The 24,940-nt window shown below is 43.9% G+C and overlaps 2 protein-coding genes across 4 annotated transcripts; both read right to left on the minus strand.

Annotated features, from left to right (window-relative positions):
- Positions 1-8,947: 8,947 nt before the first annotated feature.
- Positions 8,948-17,185, minus strand: tmsb1 (thymosin beta 1). 3 transcript variants are annotated; one of them, XM_084697371.1, is made up of 4 exons: positions 16,969-16,987; positions 16,316-16,369; positions 13,789-13,903; positions 8,948-9,435 (listed from the first exon to the last, which is right to left on the minus strand). In XM_084697371.1, the coding sequence occupies exons 3-4, from the start codon at positions 13,889-13,891 to the stop codon at positions 9,395-9,397; spliced, it is 144 nt and encodes a 47-aa protein (XP_084553497.1). In that variant the 5' UTR covers positions 13,892-13,903; positions 16,316-16,369; positions 16,969-16,987; the 3' UTR covers positions 8,948-9,394. The 3 variants fall into 3 exon arrangements, with proteins under 3 accessions (XP_084553497.1, XP_084553495.1, XP_084553496.1); XM_084697369.1 differs by lacking the exon at positions 16,316-16,369 and having other exon boundaries at positions 16,969-17,185; XM_084697370.1 differs by lacking the exon at positions 16,969-16,987 and having other exon boundaries at positions 16,316-16,456.
- Positions 17,186-17,437: 252 nt separating this feature from the next.
- LOC146302876 (solute carrier family 25 member 53-like) lies at positions 17,438-19,645 on the minus strand. The gene is made up of 2 exons (XM_084699195.1): positions 19,543-19,645; positions 17,438-19,183 (listed from the first exon to the last, which is right to left on the minus strand). Exon 2 carries the CDS (start codon positions 19,177-19,179, stop codon positions 18,289-18,291), a length of 891 nt encoding a protein of 296 aa, XP_084555321.1. The 5' UTR covers positions 19,180-19,183; positions 19,543-19,645; the 3' UTR covers positions 17,438-18,288.
- Between the last annotated feature and the right edge of the window lie 5,295 nt (positions 19,646-24,940).

A 24,940-nucleotide genomic window follows, 5' to 3' on the forward strand; every position in this document is an offset into this window, starting at 1 on the left:
AAACCTAGCATCGAAAGCACATTGTCAGACGGGGGTACAATCTCTCTCGCACAAGCCCTTCAGGATAGCATTGCTTTAAGCAGACTCCCAATACCAGAACCTTCAGTGTTCACTGGTGATCCTATCCAGTTTATAGAATGGAAAGCGTCATTTATGGCACTCATTCGTCTACTGACAAACTCTTTTACCTAAAGAAATATGTGAGTGGTCCAGCTCGTAAAACACTGGAAGGAGCCTTCTACAGAAATGATAAAGAAGCTTATAATGATGCCTGGAGCCGACTAAATAGCCGCTAAGGACAACCATTCATAACACAAAAGGCCTTCAGAGAGAAACTTGCTAACTGGCCAAGAATTAGTCCTAAGGATGCGATAGGTCTCATAGAATTTTCTGACTTTCTGAATGCCTGCCAGGATGCAATGTCACATGTAAAGGGCCTCCACATCTTAAATGACTGTCAAGAGAACCAAAAACTAGTACAGAAACTACCTGATTGGGCCATATCTCGGTGGAACCATCAGGTCACACAGGCATTAAGTCAAAACCAAGAATTCCCAACTTTTCTGGAATTCGCTACATTGGTAGCAACAGAAGCAGAAATCGTATGTAACCCGATAACCTCCTTCTACGCCCTTCACTCCTCAGACACAGTTATGGAGAAACGAAATATGAAAGAAAGCAATGGGGAAAAGGTCAGAGTATTCAACACGCAAACAAACAGCGAGGATCAAAGTGAAAGAGAGACAACCTGAAAGGCCGCCATGTGCATTCTGCCAAGATAATAACCACCAAATCTACAATTGTACCAAATTCACAGATACGGATTTTGAAGAGCGAAGGAAATTCGTTCAAGAAAGAAGACTTTTCTATGGCTGTCTGCAGCCAGGATATAGTGCGAGAGACTGTCGCCATCAACATACATGCAACATCTGCAAAGGCAAACACCCCACCAGTCTACATGACGGCAATTATGTAAAGCAGACAAAGGCTTCTCCATCAGTTGACCCACAAAGAGTGTCGAATGAAGCAAGGGCCACAGCTCTAAATGTAGCCACTGGTCAGGATACCAACACCTGTATGATTGTGCCCGTATGGGTATCCACAAAGAAAAACCCGAGCAATGAAAAATGTGTATATGCACTCATTGACTCAAAGTGATACCACGTTTATTGATGAAGCAGTGAGCCATGCCATTCAAGCTGACTCCTCTCCTGTGAAATTGAAGCTGACCACCATGTTAGACAAAGACACAGTTTTACCGACTAGAAAGGTAACAGGCTTGCAAGTGAGAAGCTATAGTTCAGCCAATCACATTGACCTCCCGTCTGCCTACACAAGAGATTGTATACTTTTACACCCATATCCCCACCTGTGAGACAGCCAAGCATTGGAGCCACCTTGTGACAATTGCAAAGGAAATTCCATCTCTCCAGGACTGCGAAATTGGTTTGCTGCCAGGGTTAGGGTTAGGCTACAACTGCTCAAGGGCAATGGCTCCCAGAAGGGTAATCTACGGCAGTGACGAGGAACCCTACGGCATACAGACAGATCTCGGATGGAGCATAGTAGGATATTCACCAGCACGCCTTGACATACCTCAATCCAACAGTATATGTCACCGCATAGCCGTTAAAGAGCTCCCTCCTATTACTCCAGCAGACGCCATTCACATCTTAGAACTTGACTTTAAAGACACCAGTGAAGACAGTAAAAGGGTGTCACAGGATGACATTCTGTTCCTTAACAAGATGGAAGAAAACATAAAGAAAAACAACCTTGGTCATTATGTGATGCCCTTGCCATTCAAAGAAAGACCCGCACTGCCTGACAACACGCAGCTTGCCATGACCAGACTCAACCACCTCAAACGAAGGCTATCCAAAGATCAGACTTTCCACAGGCATTATACTGACTTCATGAATGAGATCATAGACAGGGGAGATGCAGAGGAAGCTATGGAAGATGGCGATAAGGGAGGGACATGGTACTTACCTCATCATGGCGTATACCACCCGAAGAATCCAGGAAAGCTGCGTGTGGTCTTTGACTGTTCAGCAAGATACCATGGCATATGCCTAAATGATCATTTACTCCAAGGGCCATGTTTAATCAACAATTTGAATGGGATTCTCATCCGATTTCGACAGCACACAGTAGCACTGATGTGCGACATGGAAAAAATGTTCCAGCAATTCCACGTTGATAAACCTGACAGGAATTACCTACGCTTCCTTTGGTGGAAAAAGGGCGACTTAGACAGAACACCGGACGTGTTCCGTATGAAAGTTCATCTCTTTGGTGCGACGTCATCACCTGCATGTGCGAACTACGGATTGAAACACCTCGCTCAAGAGTACAGTAATGAATACCCTCTTGGTTCTCAATTTGTAATTAAGAATTTTTATGTTGATGATGGAGTTGTTAGTGTAGCTAACACACAAGATGCAATAAGACTAGCCTCAGAGGCAAGGATGCTATGCGCTAAAGGTGGCCTTCGGTTGCTTAAATTTGTTTTCAACAACGCAGTCGTTATGGAGAGTATCCCTACTTCTGAACATGCTGAAGTGAAGGATGTTGAATTCACATTTGATGATGTACCATTAGAAAGAACACTGGGCATCCAGTGGCACAGAAAATCTTGACTGCTTCAAGTTCAGAATCCAAGTCCAAGACCAGCCTGCCACGAGACGCAACATACTCTCCACAGTTGCTTCGGTGTATGATCCTCTTGGGTTCATTGCACCTTTGCTGCTAGAAGGGAAAAGGATCCTACAGGAAATGTGTAAACAAGGCACCAGCTGGGATGACCCCTTACCACCTGCACTCAAGCCACGGTGGGAGTGCTGGAAAAGGGATCTCACCAATCTGAAAGAACTGAGTATACCTCACTGTTATGCACCTCCTAGCTTCGGAGAAGTTGTCAAAGCCGAGTTACACCATTTCTCTGACGCAAGTACTGTGGGCTATGGCCAGTGCTCATATTTGAGACTTTCCAACCAAAAGGGCAACATCCACTGTTCTCTAGTAATGGCAAAATCAGGAGTGGCCCCCATGAAATTAACCACCATTCACAGATTAGAGCTAACAGCCGCTCTTACCGCCACTCTTGGTTACCTCTGTGAAGGCAAGTAGCATGCTTAAAGGTGAACTGGAATATGAACATACTGATGATTTTTTTTTTGACAGATTCCAAAGTCGTACTGGGATATGTGAATAATGAGGCTCGACGATTCCATGTGTTTGTTGCAAACAGAGTACAAAGAATACACCTGGGCTCAACACCTGACCAATGGAAATACGTCTCTATAGAAGAAAATCCAGCAGATCGTGCATCAAGGGCTGACTGTTAGCGAAATGCTTGACTCTAACTGGTTTACCGGACCCAAGTTTTTATGGAAAGAGAAAATTGATCTCTCCATGGAGGTCTCACCAGAGCTGTTAGTAGGAGACCCAGAAGTAAAAGTAGCTCGAGCTCTAAACACAGAAAGCACAGTTCAATCAGATCTAACATCCCGCCGTTTGCATCCCATGCTTCTCTTCATGCCCTTGCGCTGACAGAGACGTGGATCCGCCCAGAGAACACTGCAACTCCAGCTGCTCTCTCCGTCAACCACTCCTTCACTCACTCACCCCGCTCAACCAGGTAGGGTGGTGGGACAGGTTTACTTCTTTCCCCTCATATTAAATACACATCCACACCACTCTCCTTTACTGCCAAATCATTTGAACACCATTATGTGATGATAACTAATCCTATCAAAGCATGCTTAATTGTTCTTTATCGCCCACTAGGACCGCTTGCTGACTGTGGAGGAGCTGGACATGCTCCTCAGCGTCCTCCCGGATGATGGAACCCCCCTGATAGTCCTTGGGGACTTCAACATCCACCGCCAGGGAACGCAGGCTGTCGACTTCTTGTCCCTCCTGACCTCCTTTGACTTGATGCTGGTGAGCACACCGCCGACCCACAAAGCAGGCAAACAGCTAGACCTCATCCTGACACGTAACTGTGTCACTGACTTAACCTCTGTAACCCCACTGCACATTTCTGATCACTTCTTTATTAAATTCTCTGTCTCTCTCCCTCCAACCCCTCCTACCTCCCCTCCCCTCGTAACTTTCCGGCACAACCTCCGCTCCCTATCCCGCTCCCATTTCTCCTCTGTTGTAACATCCTCCCTCCCTCCCATTGACGAGTTCTCGTCCCACCCCACTAACACTGCCACTGACACCCTGTTAACCACTTTAACTGCATCACTTGACTCTCTCTGTCCCCTGTCAACCAGGCCTGCGCGATCTTCTCCCTCCTGCCCGTGGCTTACGGATGTTATTCGTGAAGAGCGGTCCACCCTTCGAGCAGCTGAGAGGAGATGGCGCAAGTCCAAAGACGGTCTGGACCTTGATAAGTATCACTCCCTCCTTAAATCATTCTCTTCTCACATAACTGGTGCTAAAACCCTCTACTTTCTTAACAAAATTAACTCTGCTTCAAACCCCCACAAACTTTTCTCTACCTTCTCCACCCTTCTTAACCCACCTCCCCCCCCCCTCCACCCTGACAGCAGACGACTTCTCCTCCTTCTTTGAGGAAAAAGTCTCCGACATTAGCAGTCGGTTCCCTAAACCCACCTTTCTTACCCACTCACCATTCATGACTGACCCAACTAAATGTCTAAACTCTTTCTCTCCCCTGTCCGAGTCAGTGCTCTCTGACCTTATTCTCTCTCATCGCCCCACCTCCTGCCCCCTTGATCCTGTCCCCTCCCTTCTCTTTCAAACCATCTCCCCCTCTATCATAACTTTTCTGCTCCATGTCCTAAACTCCTCTCTTACCTCTGGCACCTTCCCCTCTGCCTTCAAACAGGCCAAAGTTACCCCTCTACTCAAAAAACCCTCCCTTAACCCTGCTGTCCTCCAGAACTACAGACCGGTATCACTGCTACCCTTCTTTTCTAAAACAATTGAACATGCTGTATCTAACTAACTGTCTAACTTTCTCTCTCAGAACAACCTGCTTGACCCCAACCAATTGGGCTTCAAGACCGGCCACTCCACAGAGACTGCCCTCCTTTCAGTCACCACTGCCCTCCAGTCTGCCAGAGCGGCTTCGAGGTCATCCGTCATCGATCTGCTGGACCTTTCTGCAGCCTTTGACACGGTTAACCACCAGATCCTGCTCTACAGACTTTCGGAGATGGGCATCACTGGCACTGCACTCCAGTGGATCTCATCCTACCTCTCGGGAAGATCCTACCAGGTCTCCTGGGGAGGCAAACTGTCTGACCCTCACCAGCACTCCACCGGTGTCCCACAGGGTTCCGTCCTTGGACCCCTCCTCTTCTCTCTGTACACCACCTCACTTGGACCAATCATCACCTCCCATGGCTTCTCCTACCACTGCTACGCCGACGACACCCAGCTGTACCTGTCGTTCCCCCAGACCGATGCGGGGATCTCAGCTAGGATTGAAGCCTGCCTCGCAGACATCTCCGCCTGGATGACCGAGCACCACCTCCAGCTGAACCTCGCCAAAACAGAACTTCTCATCATCCCAGCTAAACCCTCCATCTCCCACATCTGTCAATCACCCTTGGATCTGCGACGGTGACCTCCTCATCCTCTGCCAGGAACCTTGGGGTTACCATGGATGACAAGCTCTCCCTCACGGCCCACATCGCCGCAGTCTCCCGGTCTTGTAGATTTACCCTCTACAACATCCGGAAGATCAGGAGATACCTGTCTGAGCACTCCACCCAGCTGCTAGTCCAAGCACTGGTCCTCTCCAAGTTGGACTACTGCAACTTGCTGCTCCCAGCATGTGCAACCCGCCCTCTTCAGAGGATTCAGAACGCAGCGGCCCGCCTGGTCTACAATCTACCCAGACGCTCCCATGTTACCCCGCTCCTCATCTCTCTCCACTGGCTACCCATCAACGCCCGTATCAGATTCAAGACCCTGGTACTGACCTTCCGAGCAGTGAACGGGACTGCACCCGTCTACATCAAGTCTCTCCTGCAACCTTACACCCCCACCCGTCACCTACAGTCTTCTTCAGACAACCGCCTGGTGGTCCCACCGCTCAAGACTGCCCGGTCTCAACACAAGCTCTTCTCCTGCCTGGCCCCCCAATGGTGGAACCAGCTCCCCACCTTTATCAGGGACACTGACTGTCTCCCCACCTTCAAGAAAAGGCTCAAGACGCACTTGTTCCGGGAGTACAACGGCACTTAAGAATGCTTGGCTGGACTTGTTAGTTAGTTTTCTCCAGGATCACAATGACTCTTATTAAGTGACTCGTTGCTCTTTTAGCTTAGATAAAACGAAGTTAAGTCTTGTACTCGCTGTGAAATATTTTACTGTTGATTGTTCTTCTACAGGCACAGTCCTGCACTTTTGTGGTTCATGTTGTTTTAATTTGTAACTTGTATAACTGCATGCTCTTATGGGTCTTCCCTTTTGGCACTTGTTTAGCTTTTTCACAATGTATGCTTCATGTTTTTGGCTACTTGCAATGTTTGGGACTATCTCGTTGTTATGATCAGTGACCTATGCTCTTTTGTAAAGCTCTCTCTTGGAAGTCGCTTTGGATAAAAGCGTCTGCTAAATGAATAAATGTAAATGTAACAGACCGTCTGTCAAACCTTCCTTCCTGGTCTCATGCCACCAAAGCCATTGCTCGCATCTCAAGGTGGATGAGGAAAGATAAATCAAACCACCTAGCAACTGTAACAGAAAAGAAGACAGCAGAATGTGTCATAGTTAAGGCTTTACAAAATGAAGTGTACAAAAAGGAGATAAACACAATAAAACAAGGGAAAGTCGTACCACAGAACAATGAATTGTATACTCTTGATCCCTTAATAGGAGAAGATGGTGTGCTCAAGGTGGGAGGGAGGCTCGGCAATTCATCGTCACCAGATGCCTTTAAACACCCTATGGTCATTCCAAAGGGACACCCCATAACAAAAAATGATCACAGCTGACTGTCAAGAGAAGGTTAAACACCAAGGCAAAGAATTCACAATGAACGAATTAATATGAAACGGATTTTGGATTCCAGGCATGAACAGGGTTGTGGCGTCTTACATTCAGCAGTGCGTCATCTGCAGGATGATCAGAAAGAGTAAACCCCTCCCCACCATTCAGTTATTGCGGCATGGACTGTTTTGGTCCATATCTTGTCAAACAAGGAAGGAACACTTATATAAGATATGGCCTGCTTTTCACATGCTTCTCCTCTCGCGCAGTGCACAGAGATGCTGACTGACTTGTCCACACACACCTTTATCAATGGATTGCGTTGTTTTATCTCCATACGTGGCACAGTCAAACAGATCAGATCAAGGAAGCAACTTTATCGGAACTCGAAACGAACTGAGTAAAGCATTAAAGGAAGTTGATTCAGAACGAATAGCCGCCTTTCTGTCAGACGAACAGTGCGACTTCATTATGAATGCACCACATTCGAGTCATGCTGGAGGCTTGTGGGAGCGACAAATCAGGACAATAAAGTCTGTTCTCAATACCACTCTCTCGCTCTCCCCAGGAAGGATAGATGACCCTTCCTTCTTTATGAAGCAATGGCAATGGTAAACAACAGGCCCCTCACTGTGACAAATTTAAGTGACCCGAACAGTCCAGAACCATCCATCCATCCATCCATCATCTACCGCTTGTCCGGGGATCGGGTCGCGGGGGCAGCGACCTAAGCAGGGAGGCCCAGACTTCCCTCTCCCCGGCCACTTCCACCAGCTCTTCCTGGGGGACCCCGAGGCGTTCCCAGGCCAGCCGAGAGACATAGTCCCTCCAGCGTGTCCTGGGTCTTCCCCGGGGCCTCTTCCCAGTGGGACGTGCCCGGAACACCTCACCAGGGAGGCGTCCAGGAGGCATCCTAATCAGATGCCCGAGCCACTTCAGCTGGCTCCTCTCGACGCGGAGGAGCAGCGGTTCTACTCTGAGCCCCTCCCGGATGACCGAGCTTCTCACCCTATCTCTAAGGGAGAGCCCAGACACCCTGCGGAGAAAGCTCATTTCGGCCGCTTCGTGATCAGTCCAGAACCCCTTACACCAAATCACTTGCTCACACTTAAGTGTACAGTAGCCCTTCCCCCACCAGGTCAGTTCACTAGAGAAGATCTGTACAGTTTCTAGCAGAGCAGTTTTGGAGTCGCTGGTGCAAAGAATATCTCCCAGAATGTTTACAAAATCTGGCTCTGTGCTTGATTAACATTCTGATCGTTATCAGTCTCAAATGTATCAATATAAATAATACTACGATCCCTTTCTGTAATCATGATACCCCAGAAAAAGTGGGCGGGGAGGGCACCAATACCAAATCTCACTCCAAGGTTTTTGCAAAAGTTGGCAGCCCTGTGCATGGGCTGGAGTCAATGTCAGTGCATGACGCAAATGGACGTTTTAGCCATTTACAATAAATCGTGTCCTTACTTAGTCACGTGTTGGTGATTTCACATACCCTTGCATCATACTTCTGTGCTTCATTTTCTGTGTTTTTCATGCCAACAATGTTGATAAAATGATCAAATGCATTCAGTGAAACTCAATTGTTCTTATTTTCACCGGAAAGAATGGAAATTGGGAAATTCTGATTGGCTGGTAACTTTAGAAAGTTACCAGCCAAATTGGCTGGTGATCAAAAAAGTTAATTTGGAACACTGCTCAAGACGCACTTGTTCCGGGAGTACAACGGTACTCCCGGAACAATGGTTTGCTGGACCCAATGTTAGTCTCCTCAAGAATCACAATGACTTTTGCTTGAAACCCGCAATGTTTTTGGGGCTATCTTGTTGTTATCATCAGTGACTTATGCACTTTGTAAAGCTCTCTTGGAAGTCGCTTTGGATAAAACCGTCTGCTAAATGAATACATGTAAATTTGCTTTACAGCACCTTTAAGCTTTTGCAAGTGAATGGATTAATAACTACTGTTATTGAATTTAAAACACAGATTTTATTAAAACAAAAATATCTTCTTACATGTCATTTTAAAGAATTTATCCAGAATGGCACCATGTATAGGCAGAATATTCGGCATTGTTGACAAGGAACAGCAAAAGTGGCATGAACACAATTCTCAAACTTGCTCAGATGTGCTTGTAAATTGTATGAGTATACCAAGACCCTGTTACATTCTTCTTTGCATACACTTTGACTGCATGATAAAAGCACAATCACAATCATTGGAATAATTGTACATGGACTGACAAACTGTCCCTCCCCTGTGGGATCATGCATCCTATGACCCTCAGCAGAAAAGGCTATGCCACTGTAAGCAGGTGATACAGCAAGCAGAAGTGGAGATGATGGGACCAATTTCCAGTGGGAGAAGAGGAGTAGACAGTGATGCCTGGTGGAGATGCAGGAGAGGTATCATTTTACTTGGAGACCTCTGCTGCTTTCTTTTCCTTTTCAATATCTGTTAGAGAAAGATTGAGAGAGAGAGAGATCAAGTCGAGTAGTAAGTAGTAAACACACAGCAACTTTCACAGTTAATGTATATGGTGAGATGCAGTCTCTGTTCACAGATACAAATGAAAACATTCACCGTAACAGTTCTACTGGCAGGTGTGATTTGAATGTCAAATCATTTTCTGCCAAGTATTCCTAAAAAAGTACCAGGCTGGGAAAGTACGCGTATTGGAAAGTAGCAGTGGATTTGCAATGGGAATAAAAGCAAGGCCTCCAAATAAATGAAGGGAAGGTTGTGTATTGCTCAGTCACAGTCATGTTTGTCTGCTCTGTTAGGTATAGAACCGTATGGACCAGACTGATAAGCATATCAAATCCTGACTAGTTTGACAAGAAAACCAGATGCAAGCTCAGGAGTCAGTATGGTTGATTACTCTCAGCATGGTCTAGTGTTCCCATTTAGAATTTCTGCTTAAATCATTAACCACTTAGAGTTTGATTACCCCATAAGGAGAGCCTATAATTGCAGTTAAAATCCATGTTCCCTACCCATCATCTTCAGTTATTATTAGGGGGGCAGGAAACAGAGTGTGATGCAGGCAGGATTGGAGCAGCTAGATGGTAGGAGTGGGAAGATCAATCCTGAAGTATCGATACTGATGTTGTATCAAAAGGATGAATCCTCATAAAATTATATAGATACCAGATGTTTATTTCAGTAATTACATTTATTTAGCATGAAATGTATCTTGTATGCACACGTTGCTCCTCCTTCCCCTGCTCAATTTTGCAGTATCGCCCACCCCTAGCAGATGGTGCTTCTCCTGTCTCAGTTAAAATCTGCCTGGTAAGACTTCAGCATAGCCAGTCAATTACCAAGAATCTTTCCTCTGCCCTGCCAGCAATAGTCTTGCTCCAGCAGTAGATCGACAGAGAACACAAGGAAATGCTGATTCAGTGAGTCTGTTCAGCCTTACAGTCCTGATATTTTTCTGGGGTTCCTAAATTAGAAATCAAATCAATTGGGAGCTTGAGAAGAAAAAGGAAGCAATTTACCAAAATGAAGTCATATACGCAAACTATATTTCCAGTGTACCGGTATAAAATTACAGCGAAGTCATGTCAATACCAGGGATATCAGGTATACATGTCAGTTAACTATTTAGACAAAACGTCTGTCTTCCATACCCCATTTTGTCTCTACATTGCAAATCAAGCTCAGTCTGACTCGGAGAGTGGGTGGGAGAGGGAAAAAAGGATGAAGGTAATTCGCCAGCCAACCTCCTCAAAAGCTTCCTCCTTGACTGGACTAATCTCTACTCCCTCCCTCATCTTGACAGTGAAGGGGTAGAGAACCGTCCAGTCCAGCAGGAACTGGACTGTGAATTGTGTGTGTATCATTATGAGAAAATGCTGTACATAGATGCATTTCTTAGTTTGTCATGATAAACAGAATTCACACAGGACAGAGGATTTGGTCACAACTCTATAAAGTCAATATAACTGCCATTCTGATACTGTCCAAAGAGATTGCGCTGCAAAGCAACTGGATAGTACATTTTGTCCAACTGTATTACTGATTTATACTTATTTACATTAGGGCTGTCCCCACTTAGTCGACTTGTCGATTTTCTGGTCAATATGCTCTTGGTCGACTTTTTTTTTTGTCAAGCTGCTATATGGCAGTGTGAGATCTGATTCCCGCTTGTGTCATCATTGCTGAATTAACGAAATGTTCAACAGAAATTGTAGATTATATTATTTAAAACAAATAAACCAACTCTAAAAAATATATAATTTAAAAGAAAAGGTGTTACTGTTTTCCCTTTCGTTAATCTGCGCCTTGTTTTGGTTTGGTATTTTGCACACGGCACAAGCACAATTGGCTGCAGAACTACAAACTCTGCCATAGCCTACTTTGTTGGTGTTATTAGTCAAAATGGCAAAGAAATCTGTGCAGGCATGAAAACGGGTCAGGGGTGAAAAAGGTGAGAAGGATATTACCCCTCTAAGGGGGTCCGGGTGCATGCTCCCCCATAAGAACATTTTAAATATTCCATATTTTAAAGCATCAATCTGATGCATTTTGAGATACTTTTTTGCCAACCTGGGGAGAGCTGGAGAAACGTAACTTAACCCATGAGTCAAAAATTATTATGGCCTCCTTACTAAGTATTATGCAAGCCATTTGATGCCAGCCTGTCACTGGGTCTAACATTTACAGTATATGAGGCACAATGTGGTAAGGGCACCACAAATGGCTTAATGCATAACCCCCACAAGAGATGGTGGACATGCTGTAACTTAACTTGTCTACTCTTCCATCATGATTGACAGCCAATACAAGTACCAGCATACTTTGAAGTCAAAATGCGTATCCGCTACACAAATTGCGTACAGGTTGGCAGGTCTGCTTATTGATAGAACGGCAGGGACGGACTGGGAGTAAAAATAGGCCTTGGACTTTGATCTAGACCGGGCCACCAGAACCGGTCCCGTATACGCCACCACAGCGAGCGCCCTGCTAATGCATGCAAATTCTGTGCCTGATGTGATGCTAGTTAGGGACTTCCATGGTTAATTATCTGGGCTGATTTGAGCAAAAAATAGTTTTTGGAGCTTGAAACAAACAAACATAGCAGTTTGTCAGATTTGTAAAACGTTGTCTCGTGAAGGTTATTACGTTTACGTTTCTTAGCCTGGTTTTCCATCTTTATATTGTCTCAAATTAGCTTTCGATCTGTCAGTGTCACTGTTGTGTGTAGGCGGCACATACGTTCATTTGGAATTTTCCACCGGAGCTTTAGCTAGCTGGCTAACGTTGCGTTCTCTCCTGCTGTGTTCAATGACTCAATTCATCAAGCTGTAGCCAACGTTAGCTAAATCTATGTCAACAGAGCTCCTGGGTAACTTAACTTGGATATACCAGAAAATATGAAAATGATTCACCGAGGCCAGGTGATTTCAGCTTCTGATGGTGGTTTGCACTGGTGATGCAAGGCCCTTCGCGTTAATATTTCCATGCACTCGCGCTCCCTTTCTGACAAGCACACCTGTTCGCAGTTCACTGAATATGAAGACCCACCCCCACCCACCCCAAAAAAATGTTCTCATCGAATCTACACGATTCACGTAGGTCACCTGTTTTGGTTTCAAAACGGCGAATTTCGCCAAAAGATGAGGGATTTTCATGTCTGTCTGTGGTATGGCAGCATTATCAAGTACATTGACAAAGTACCGGGTGACTCAATTTTCATAGTTCGACGTCAAATAGGATGTAGCCTACCACCTGAAAAACTTAAGTTGGTCTAGCCCTTGATAAGCGCGCTCTGATGATTTGCATGTTAAACAAACATTATTTTTAATTTGTAGTACATTGTAAGAGATACTAAATACCATCGACATTTGGTTACAACAGGACTGGTGATACGGGCCTTATTATTAGTAGGCTATTAGCGGCTGAATCTGCAATGTCCAGCAGCCATTGAGTCAGATCGCTGATTTTTTTTTTTTTTTTTTTTTCAAAGTTCAATTAGTCGATTTTCAGACGTTTTTGTCGAGTCTTGGTCGACCAAAGAAGATCTTAGTCGGGGACAGCCCTAATGAACATCCATATGGCAGCATGTTCTGCCAATGTGGTGAATGTTCATCTATAGCACCATGAGAACTCTGCTTTACACTTTCAAACAAGGGGACTCTCACAACTTTGAGACTCTCAAAACAAGGCACGCCCATATTTCTTTCTCACAAAAAGATACAGATAGAAAAAAATGGGTTGACCAAGGCCAAGTCCTTCTATTGTTGGCTGCCATGTCACACCACAAGGTGTGCTCCTGGAACAAATCAAAGCTTTATCTTTGAAATGTTTGCGTTCCTGGTATAACAGATACTCAGTCTCTGTAGACACAAAAGCATGGCTGGGGTTCAGCCAGACTAACCTTTAGATTAAACCACCTGTGTAGTGGTGATTTAAGAGATGTGTATAAAATAGGGACATATCACAGTTTATATCAATATGCATTTTATATTAGTGGCGGTGATGAAGTAATTTAAAGTGTAAAAAATAGTATAAAAACGAAGTCTGTGAAACTTTTTCAGGATTATTTTTGATTCAGGTAGATTTAATGGGTTTCCCCATGAGTTCTTCAGAGAGTTCTCCAAGAGAAAGAAACAAAAAAAAATAATCACGGTTTCCATCATTTTCAAAAGGTACATTGGAGTATGGATAAAAAAGGCTACTTTCCTGAACACATATTAAGCATACTTCTAATCTAGAATATCCACCGGTGTTGTGGTCTGTGTTGACAGATACAGAGTTTTAACCTAGTAGAAGAGCTTCTGGACTGATTGAGACACCTACCCTCCTTGGTAGGCAGAGTGTTTTTCTCTGCTGTGTTGGTCTTTTTTAGGCACTTCTTATCGAAGGTCTCCACACCCTGCTTCACTGGATTGTTGTCACTCATTGTGAATGATTGCTTGGAAAGAAGGGGAGAGGGAGAAGAGGTTAGGGAATGAAGTGTCAGGGTGTGAATTAGAGGAAAGTGAGTGTGTGTGAAAGAGAGATCATTTTAAAAAGTATTCTACTGATTTATTTGTATTTTTTTAGGGCTGTGAAAAATAACGCGTTATGATTAAATTACAGGATTAATTCGTTATTTTTGTCTGCAACTTCTGGATGAGAAGTTCGTGTTCCAAAAAAACTAAGATGGAACATCCAATAAAACCAAAGTGATATGCACACTCTGCGGCAAGGCTCCAGACTGCGACCAAATGGTCGCATTTTGCGACCAGTTTTTGAGACAGTGCGAGCATTGTTTACAAGCACTTGCGCATGTGCGACCTGCAAATTTTTAATTCATTGGGTGCACACGTTAGCAACAACGCATAGATACAACGTTCTAGTAAGACAGCGATATCAGTTTTCCTTCTGCATTAGTACTGTAGCTTAAAGTCTAGGAAAGTTGAGGCTATTTTTCGCTAGGTACCTATAAACCTAGCTAAAAGTCTTGGAAAGTTTAAGATATTTTTCGCTAGGTTCCTACGAACATGTCTTAGTCTGCCAGACAAGTGGGTGCCCCTTCGTTCTTTTGGTGAGCAGTTTCACGAGCCCTTCTTACCCAGCGTCATGGAGCCGAGCAGCTAAACACTTATTTAGCACTAGCGTTGCTACTGTATCCCTGCCTGTGTTTGAGCTGTTGCGCTGTTATACTCGGCAAGTATCGTGTTGTGGTGTCGGAGGACTGATCGAAAAGTGCATCATGCATTTAAGTCATTTAGCCAAGACTTGCATGTACAGTACGTAATGTCACATTAAATAATGTATTTAAACTCAAGCTTATATGGTGCGTCGCAGGGGCGATTCTAGGATCAGACCTTTAGGGGTGCTCAGCCCCCAATGAGAATGTGACATGAATACAGTGCCTTGCAAAAGTGCTAAATGTAAACCCCCTTGCTAATATAAATCCCTAATTTCACTGGATAACAATTAATACATGTATGTATTATTATGCAAAATATTGAATAAAAAAACTAAGGATGTCCCTTCATATACTACCAGCATCAAATGATAAAAAACAATATATTGTTTATAGAAAATTTTTATAGAAAATATTAAAAATATTTAAAAAAATATTAGGAGTGCTTGAGCACACGCAAAATCAAAGACGCACACTAATTACAAAAATTCGGAAAAAATAATATGTGATTAATCCACAGAAACCTGTGATTAATTTGATTTAAATTTTTAATCATTTCACAGCCCTATATTTTTTACAAGATGTGATGTACCAAGTGCATGACAAGTGTGAGCAGGTAAAGTCCAACCACACCCAACCTACAAACAGGCACTTAGGGCTATAATCCAGCCAGGAGAATGGTGGTTATGCAACCCAAGTCTTTTTTAAACGCACATATGGTACACTCCCACAACAAACAGCTCTGAGTAGTTTTAGTCTGTGAACCTGACTCTGTTCTGTAGTAATGACGGGTACTGCCAGAATTCCGTCTCAGCTTATTGTAATGGGCTCACTCTTATAATTGAAAGTTTAAATTAAATGGCATACAGACAGCCGGAGTGTGTGGATGATACAGACCAAGGTGGTGGAAACATGGGCCAAAGAGAGTAATTAGTCACTAATACTTTATCCTAGTCTTAAACTAATTTGAATAACCATTTTACTATGTCCTATTGGAAAGCCAAGGGGAAATGGGCACTACAGAACTACATACTGTATATAGGACTGCATATATGACCAATGTTATAGCATTATATGAACGTATGTTTTCAAGTTTAATGGAAATATTAATGGAAAATACATCAGTAGCTATGAATGTACCATACCGGATGTGTAAGAACTGGGGAACAGAAAGATACTTTGTGCAGACTGTGAATGTCATAACGGGGGCTGGGGATATAATAAACTGATAATAAATAATCAGAAAGCCACACCCTATGGAGCAACCGACGCTAAATGAGAAGCAGAAGGAGCATGGATGCTGCTCTGTCAGCTAGCTGCATAAATTGGCAAACGCACAGAGCGACGTGTCAGAGAATCTAGTCTGTTTGTTGTTGGCCTAGCAAGTGCTGGCCATCTTTAAAACGGCTACCATCTTTATAAATTATAGTAAGCAATGAAATGCCGCAAGTTGGATATCACTCAACACAATGCAGAGCTACCTAGACCGTAGCAATATCTGACTCCTAGCAATGGATGAAACACTCGGGGGTACAAATGACCAACGACAGTACGAAGTATTACCAATCTTTGTATCCTCGGAGTACCTCATTTACACTTTACTTCACCTGGATTGCCCACATACATTAACGTGTCTGAATTAAACTAGACTGTCAAATTAAACCGAGGGAGATAACAATGAAATACATTTACCTGATGCCAGGGTATACGTTGAAAATCTTCTTAGGTGAACTACGTTTGTGTAATCTGTGCGGAGCAATTGGTTTAAATAGAGAAAACACGCCCATCTCCGTATCAACATAGAAACCAATCCGCTTTCTTGCTCATCGGCCCAAGCTTCTACAGTAAGAATGTGATTGGCTCAAAGAAAGTTACTGCTTCATCTGAAATGGGCTTCTGTCAGTAGGCCTACCCCACCACCAATCTCTGTTGTTCAATTTTTCTGCATCGGTTGATTATTGGGACGCATGTGTAAATGCCCTGAAAAGGGGAGTAATTGAATAAACGATGCACGGACAAAACTTTCCCTCACATCATGAATTTCACAACTGCATCTCAAATCACAGGCCAATGCAGTCATGCTGCTAACATATAGCACACACCATTACAACAGTACTCCGTACATTACAGAAATATAGAAAATAACACAACGATAAGTAGCCTACCGCTCTTCCACGACGTTGCGGTTATCATTGCTAACGGCTAATGTAGCTAGCTCGCTCTTCGTCATGTAAGCCAGCTAACAAAATTATTTCACAAACATAACGTTCTGTGGTTACAACACTGATAACAACATATACACATTCACAACACTTAAACACTAATGCATCTTATAGGACTTATACCTTAAAGTATAGGACTAATTGAATAAACAATGCACGGACCAAACTTTCCCTCATCATTTAGCTTATTTCACAACTGAAGGGAGGGAGCAACGTGCACCAAAACCTAGATCAATCGTTTTACATTCCCCCTGCTGGAGCCCTATGGTAACTACAATGCTCCCGTATTTAGCACAATACTTTTCACATCTAAAACAAGAACAACCGACAACAACACCCGAACCATAAACTGTGATATACCATCAACGCACATTATTCCATCTGTCACACATGCGCTTTGGTAAGGAGTTGCATGGGCACTGCGTCCAGAGTGTGCGCATGATGTCATTTGCATTGGTGCGTCCTGTGTACGTGCAGCTCCATCTCGCGGAGGTAGCACAAATGATCCAAGAAGGTGAACGGTGACTTCATATTCCTGTTTGGTCACGGACTACAAATTAACACACACACTTGAAAAAAGGCAATCATTTATTATTTTTGTATTACTGTCCAATCAGTGGTTGCAGTATAATAACTTCAGACACAAAAACAACACACACAAACAAGACCCAGCAGAAAATTCAAGTATCTCCCTCATGAGACAGAAGAGAGGTATACTGTGGTAGGCATACACTTCCCAACATGCCTTTCTGATTTGTTTCATTCTATTTTGTACACCTCCATGAGCTCCTTAGCAGCAACAGACTTGTTCAGCTTCCTTGACAAAAACTAAATATCACTTTCATCTTTCCCTCATTTTCCTCAAAGGCAAACGTGATGGCAGTAGAGATTCATGTTCAAGTATTATAAGAAAAAGTTGTTTCGAGTTTAATTTGCTTGACTCAGGTAGCTCTGCATGTTACTGAAAAGCCCCCAAATCACCAACTGGCCTTAAAGGCAGGGTAGGTAATAATGTTGAAAAGCACTTTTTTCATATTTGTTGAAATAAACTTAACATCCTGACAGCAACTGAAATCTTAAGGTTTGACAGCAAAATTAAATCTAATGTCTGTGTGCAGCAGGACTGTAATAAACACGATAAATCATTAAGGTCGGACCTACACTAATGATTGGACTGCTACTCTAGTAGTCAGATTTGTTGGTTCCTTCAGGGTCAGCAGGGTACATATGAAGTTACCTTTACTACCCGGAGGAGAAGAGGTAGACCTGGATTGATAGTTTATGAAATTAATTTACAATTCAAAAGCATTTGTTTGATTTTCCCTTGAATGTGGGATTTTTAGTTGTAACCCACTGTTTTGTTATGTCAGACAGTCAAGCACTGATAAAAACATAAAATGATTCCAGAATGTATTTCAACCTAAGTTTGCAGTGGACATGATTTTAGCAAGCACGCTGGGCCAGCTGGTCATAGACCGCTGTGGTAATGCCCCAAGTAAAACAAGACCGCACAATAACCAGAGAGCCTCCTCGGTAGAGTAGAGTTACACTCCGTTGGCGAGACTCCCACAGAGTGTTCCATGTCTCCATTGCCCCTGCTACTGTCTCTTTTCCCACCCTTGCCTGCATGTTAGCTATCAACACAGAAAGAGGGTATAGGGGCAAACTGATGGCCATAGAGTTCACCATTCCAGACACAAAGGAGGAAGCTGAAGGAGAGAGGCCCTGATCTGCCATAGCTGCCCTCAGTGGGTCCTTCAGGCCGAAGTACATACTACTCCCTAGGGCGTTGCGTACCAGGGTAGGAAGGAAGGCACAGTAGAGCCCGATGCCCAGCCTTTCGTTGGCCAGCTTTGCCAGCACACTCCTTAGTGTGGGGAAGTACCGGTCGTTCTGACTATTCTGCAAAACGTTCTGCACACGCTCAAATGGTGTAAATACAATGGCTTCCACCCCACCTGCACCCAGCCCCGCCAGTGCCGAAAAGCCGGATAGAGGAATGAGGGAGGTAAAGGATGGGGAGGAGAGCTGATGGAGGATGGTGTCCTGGAGACCAAACAGCAAAGTACCATTCAGAGTCTTCATCACTAGAGGCGGTATTATACCTCTGTAGAGTTTCCTAGGTCCTTCCCTATAAAGTTGCTTCACAGCGTGGCGGACAAGGTTGTTGTGCAGCTGCTGCCTAAACACTGTCTTGTACACTGGGAAGGTGACCATGGTGGTGAGCGTGGAGAACAAGCCGGAGGTCCCTCCGTGCAAGTAGCTGCGAAGCCAGGCCATGGGGTCCCGTGGTACCACCTCGACCTCAGGATCCAGATACTGACAGCGCCCCATACTTCTAAGAAAAGAAGAGAACATGAAATACATTTTTATTGTTTTGTATGTTACTATATTTATTATGATCAAGTCAGTATAATACAATGTATAATTTAAATTAGGCTATATTTCTAAAGAAATGGCTTCACTGACAATTAATGACCTCAAAACGTTTACACTAACACAAATTGTTGATACAAACGAACTGAATATATAAATATATATATAAATAATAGAAAAAACGATTTCGCATACTGATTGAGATTCATTTTAAATGTTTACGACGAAGCTAAACGGATAAGAACAATTTTCAGTTTAATCGACAGCGTTATAGGCGCTTCAAGGAAATGCACAGGGCGTCATCCGTATTGGCATACTAACCCGTTCAGTTTCCAATTTACCAGTGGCCACAACGCGTGACTACAAAAGTAACCCGAATATATTGAGCTTGTTTTCAATTGTCAGCCCCTAAACCTAATTCAGCTATGCTCTCGTGGAATATTAAATGAATAATTTACACATAACCAAGTAGCCTACTGCGGTGCTTGATTCAAAGCCAGATATGCGTTATCGGTTGGTTCCACCCTTGCAGGAATAACCATTGGATAGATTGCCTGAAACCAGTCTCAAACGATTGGATAGCGTTAACCGTCGGTTAGTGTCGCAACCACTGAAATCTACCATACAAGGTAGGCCTCCCACGTCATTTAAGTTTCATGGGAAACAAACGTCTGTATATTTTGTAGTAGCATAGTATGCATACTTAATATTTATGAAAATTGCATTGATTAAAGGGGCAATTGACTGCAAAACCGATTTTACCTTGTCATAGTTGAATAACGACAGTTCGGTGGGTAAAATTTACATACCGTGAATATCAAAGTCCATTGACACCTCTTTCCTATTTAAATCTCAAAAAGAAAAATTTTGGCTGTAAAACGCTAGCTTTTCAACAAAGCTACCGGTCCTACGTAGGACCGGTGATCGCCCTCTTATTGGCTCTGGTCTGCATCTTTGTCACGCCCCAGAATTTACATCCAGACCAGCCCGAGGTAGCGTCTATCTCCGATACTAGTTTAGCTGCGCGCTGCTGTGTAGGCTACTTATAAGGAATTACAAAGAAGAACGTTTTGAATTATAACAAGGATATTGAAAATGGACCACGGTCCTAAATGCTGTATTCCAGGCTGTACAGGGAAGGCTGGTGCGTTCACACTGCAGACTTTTTTACCGCTCTGCACCGCCGGCCTTCCCACAGTGCACCATGCTTGGAGGCGTGTCAGACAAATTAATTCAGAGCTGTAGTTCTCTTAAATCACTGTTGTAGTTCGTATAATGTCATGGCAAATGTGCAGACAAAATACAACTTTTACACACATTAAGCACAAATCCGATACGCATTGTGGATCTGACATGATCTTATCTACAGCACACAATAGGTTATCTTTTTCCACACTTTTTTTAGGCCGAGTGAAAGATTAAATGCCACCCGCACTCTATGTACAGTAACGGGTCTTGTTTCGGCTGGAAAAAAAGATGCATCAGACATAAACGTTGACACATGTAACCTTTTATTATATTACTCGAAATCTCTGCAAATCAATCGCTAGATTATGACTTGCCACTACACATTCACTGTATGGATAGCGAGTGGCTCCCAGCCAGCATTTCAGCGTTGAATGTCAATCGTCTGCCGGGTGAGCTATCTAGACTATGCAGCTAGCACAGAAGAAAGTTACGTAATGTGAAAAACGGAATTAAAGTACAAAATACAGCACACCAGGGACGCCGACAACCTCAGCAACCCTGCGCCAGGCATGATTCTTTTTGTTTACATCTCTGTAATTGAACATAGACGTATCATACAATACTGGGTATGAAGACACACATACGATGAGTTGATCTTCCATCTTGAAATTGTCAAACCTAGAAATGTTTACCATGAGCAACAGTTGCTACGTTACAAGAAACAAGAAACCAACCCGATTGGCCATCGCTGGCGTCTTCACGCTCCTCATTTACATAAAGTTGAGAAAATCCAACTTTCGCCGCCCCGCTCGCCCCACAATGCCCTACGCAAGCGGCGACGCCCCGCTCGCCTTCCCACAATGCTCTACGCGGGCGTCAACGCCTGGTTTCATTGAAAAGGAATGGGAAGCCGCCGCCCCGCTCTGCCCGCCCCGCTGCAGTGTGAACGCACCGTAACACTCACAGTCTTCCCAAGGAGCCAAACATTCAACAGGCATGCTGTTGTCTATGAGAAGATCCCGGCGAAGTTCGACACTCAATCATTCATTTGCTCTGAACATTTCGCCCAAGACAGTTTTGACAACCTTGGACAATTTCAAGCAGGATTTGCTAGGAAGCTGAACCTGGAAAGAGGTTCTGTTCCGACCGTATGCTCATTGCAACTGCAAGCTATAAGGACAGTATGATGTTGTACTAACAGTTATTAGCAATGCTAACGTTTCCTGTATATAGCATACCAGGTAGAATGCTAAATACGTTTCTACACACATCAAATGACTCAAGCTAGACTAGCTGTAGTCGGCATTAGAAGGGAAGCTTCCGAAAAATAGCCAGAAAACGAACAGCAGTCTTGCTTATTGCTAACGCCTGTCTAGATAATCTATTTGAAAGAACTGGAGAAAGGCAGGTTCTAGATACAGGATACGTTAGCATTGCTAGTAACTGTTACTAGTAACACCTAGACTGTAGGCATGTAAACAAGTTTAGCTTGCTAGTTAACGCAAGAGCATAGGTAGAATGTGTGATAATTTAGCCTAGTTTATTGGCAATGGGGCTAACGTTGATTCATGTTCCTGACTGTGTTTCATTCAAATAAATAACCTGTGTAATGAAAATCTACAATTCACGATGCACGTTTGTCCAGATCTTTGTCATGTTATTTTACAGCAAGATATCTAGCGCTAGCCTAGCTATTTAACTGAAGCCGAGTAGAATCACAATATGGTTTGGTTGCTAAGCTGTAGCCTAACGTTCTACCCACCTAAGTCAATCCAGTTTGCTTCAACAACAGAAGTGGAAACAAGTAATGTTATCATTTCAAATGATATATAGTCAATCTGTTGAAAACAGATTGTGTAGACACAATAGATTTATTTGCTAGTTTTTATTTAAAGTCTCCAACTTCGGTGTTTCAGCGATTGCTGCTGTTGGCCGTGTTGTGTTTTTGCTCCCAGCTTCACTTGTTGATAACCAACCAATCAGCGCGCAGCTTATCTAAATATTAATGAGCATACCATAAAAGGAGAAAATCTATTGGTTTTTCCCGGGAACATTTCAGAGGATCTATCAGGGGGCATAGAACAGCACCCGGGCCATTTTCAACCCAACCAATCTTACATACCCTATTCGGAGACCTTAAGGAACAGTGTGAAATACCCCAAAAACCCAGTCAATTGCCCCTTTAAAAGGCATACAACACATTTCTTGCAGCTCACTTCAAAATACTAAGAGAAATGTAGAATGAAAGAGGGTTCCAAATCAAGCTTTATTTGCCAAGCAGCCTAAGTTTACACACACAAGAAATTTCCCTTCTAATTTTCCTTATAGTCCAGTAATGATGTAATTTGACCTCACACATTTTCCGAAAATATAGTGTTTTGAAATGATTAAAGTAGCTGATTAAAGTAGATTAAAGTAGCTGACTAGACCACATTTATTTAAACCACAATCATTATTTTTGAAAATAAAGAGTATAATTGGGGTTTCATGAAGCTGACTTTTAGATAAAAAATTTACCTATTTTAAACTCAATTGAGTTGAGGGCTGAACTACCTTGATGCCTGTGTAGCCTGTTTGGTGCCCTGGAGTATTCCACTCATAGTCATGAATGTTAGAGATCCATTGTCCAGATGTAATAAATACTTTTATATTGTTAAAACCCTTGTATCTGTGTTCTTTAAGGCTGACATACCTAGCAGTAATTTCCTGCTTCACGAACAAACCCACATTTATTACACTGGTGGCAGCGGTGGGATTCTGTGAAGATGTCAGAGCCTGAGAGTAACCCGCCTCAACCTATAGCAGGTCCAAGTCAGTTATATGTGGTCCCCCCTAACCCACGACCAATTTTGATGCCTGAAACCTTCACTGGTACAGGGAGAGAATGGTCAGATTGGGCTGCACAGTTTGAAATGGCGGCTGATGTCAATAACTGGAATGAGTCATTAAGTTTACAATTCATGAGCCTTTCTTTGTCGGGGCAAGCCCGGGAGATATATAGTGGATTACCTGCAACGGCTAAATCTAAATACGTCTTGTAGAAAGATGCGATGTGTAGGTGTTTGCTGGCAGAGCTACGGCGGCTAATGGTGGGGGAATGGCTGTTGTGGGGTGTTGGCAGACAGTATGTCAGCTCGATTCCCTTGCACTTGTTGCTAAGTTTTTGGTCTCTGATATTCCCTCTGAAGAGATCCTGCTAGACTTCTTTTCTAGACTGATTTTTTATCACAGTATGGTGCTGTAGTTGATTTTGGGCGGAAACGATGCAGAATTATAGGAAAGCAACTCCTCCCGGTTGATCTCCATCCATCTTTAGAACCCCAAACAGTTATTGACTACGCAGAAGGTCTGTTGGAACCTTCCGCTTCCATATCCAAACACAATATGGTAGCTCGGGTGGTCTGTAGAGTTCAGAATCAGAATGGGGTTTTATCCGCCATGAAAGTTTGCACAGACAAGGAATTTACTTTGGCAGGAAGGACAGTGCCGGTCCTAGCACATTTGGCGCCCTAGGCGAGATGTATCAACAGCGTAACCCCCCCCCACCGGAGCACAAATCGAGGTGCCGCCCCCCCCCATGGGGGCCGCAAATCGGGGTGCCGCCCCTCAACCGCAACACGGACATGTGACTTGGCGCCCTCTGTTGGTGGTGTGGGACGGTTAATTAATGGATGAACTTCGGAATTTGCCGCTCCCCTCTTGATGCCTAGGACCGGACCGGCCCTGAGGAAGGAGCCTACCAAGGCAGCCATTATTGGTGCCATCTTGAAAGTTTCAGCATGAGGAGAGAGTAGGAGAGAAAAAAGCAACCCCCAGACTATGCTCCAAGGGGAGTACAGTGTGGGAACAGGCAAAAACAGCACATACATTGTACAACATTACAGAACCACATGACTTGCAATGGGGAGGGGTATGGACAAGCAGCATCTGGACCTACAGCCATAATAGGCGCTGGTCTCAGACCTGCCAGCCACACCGGGGGAACAAGCAGGCAAAGGCGCTGGATGGGGGTAGGGGTGTGATAGCACATCTGTAGTAGATGAAAGTTAGTGTATGAGTGTGCCTGGATTGGCGCCTTTGCCTAGGCCACAATCAGTCAGATTCTCAATTTGCAGATAGTATTGCCATGGAGACATCTTTGGTCATGACCCAAGACAAAGACGCAATCCACAGGTGTCTGTGGGAGGGGGAAGGGAAGAGACTTCAAGAGAGTCTCACTGCATCACTCTCCAGGGGAGTTGTTGTTCCAGCAACAGCCTTGGCCAAGGCCTGAGCTGGATTATGGGGCCGAAAGCAGATAAGATTGGGGTTGTCGTTTGGTCGAGTAGGCGCCTTCAATTTTCACGTCTACTCATCGTTATGGCCTCCAAGTCTGTCCACTTTCCTTTGCAGAGCCACTAACTTCTCCATGATGTTATCTAAATTGCGTTCAATGCGTTGTAAAGTCACAGTCTGAGCACCACCGGCTCTGCCCACCGCATCCATCATGTCGGGCAGCCTTACGGGGCTTTTGACAGCTGCAGCCGTTTCA

Source organism: Hypomesus nipponensis, chromosome 1 (assembly GCF_054491055.1).
Source record: "Hypomesus nipponensis isolate SF chromosome 1, ASM5449105v1, whole genome shotgun sequence".
NCBI classification, from domain to species: domain Eukaryota; kingdom Metazoa; phylum Chordata; class Actinopteri; order Osmeriformes; family Osmeridae; genus Hypomesus; species Hypomesus nipponensis.

What these genes read in the sequence shown, in the direction of transcription:
- tmsb1 (XM_084697369.1), bottom strand. Translation starts at nt 17,025, where the DNA reads ATGATGAGGGAAAGTTTGGTCCGTGCATTGTTTATTCAATTAGTCCTA. An exon ending in AATTAGTCCTATACTTTAAG is followed by an intron (nt 13,904 to 16,968) that starts GTATAAGTCCTA and finishes CTTCTTTCCAAG; the next exon opens with CAATCATTCACAATGAGTGA. An exon ending in CACTCTGCCTACCAAGGAGG is followed by an intron (nt 9,436 to 13,788) that starts GTAGGTGTCTCA and finishes TTTCTCTAACAG; the next exon opens with ATATTGAAAAGGAAAAGAAA.
- LOC146302876 (XM_084699195.1), bottom strand. Translation starts at nt 19,179, where the DNA reads ATGGGGCGCTGTCAGTATCTGGATCCTGAGGTCGAGGTGGTACCACGG.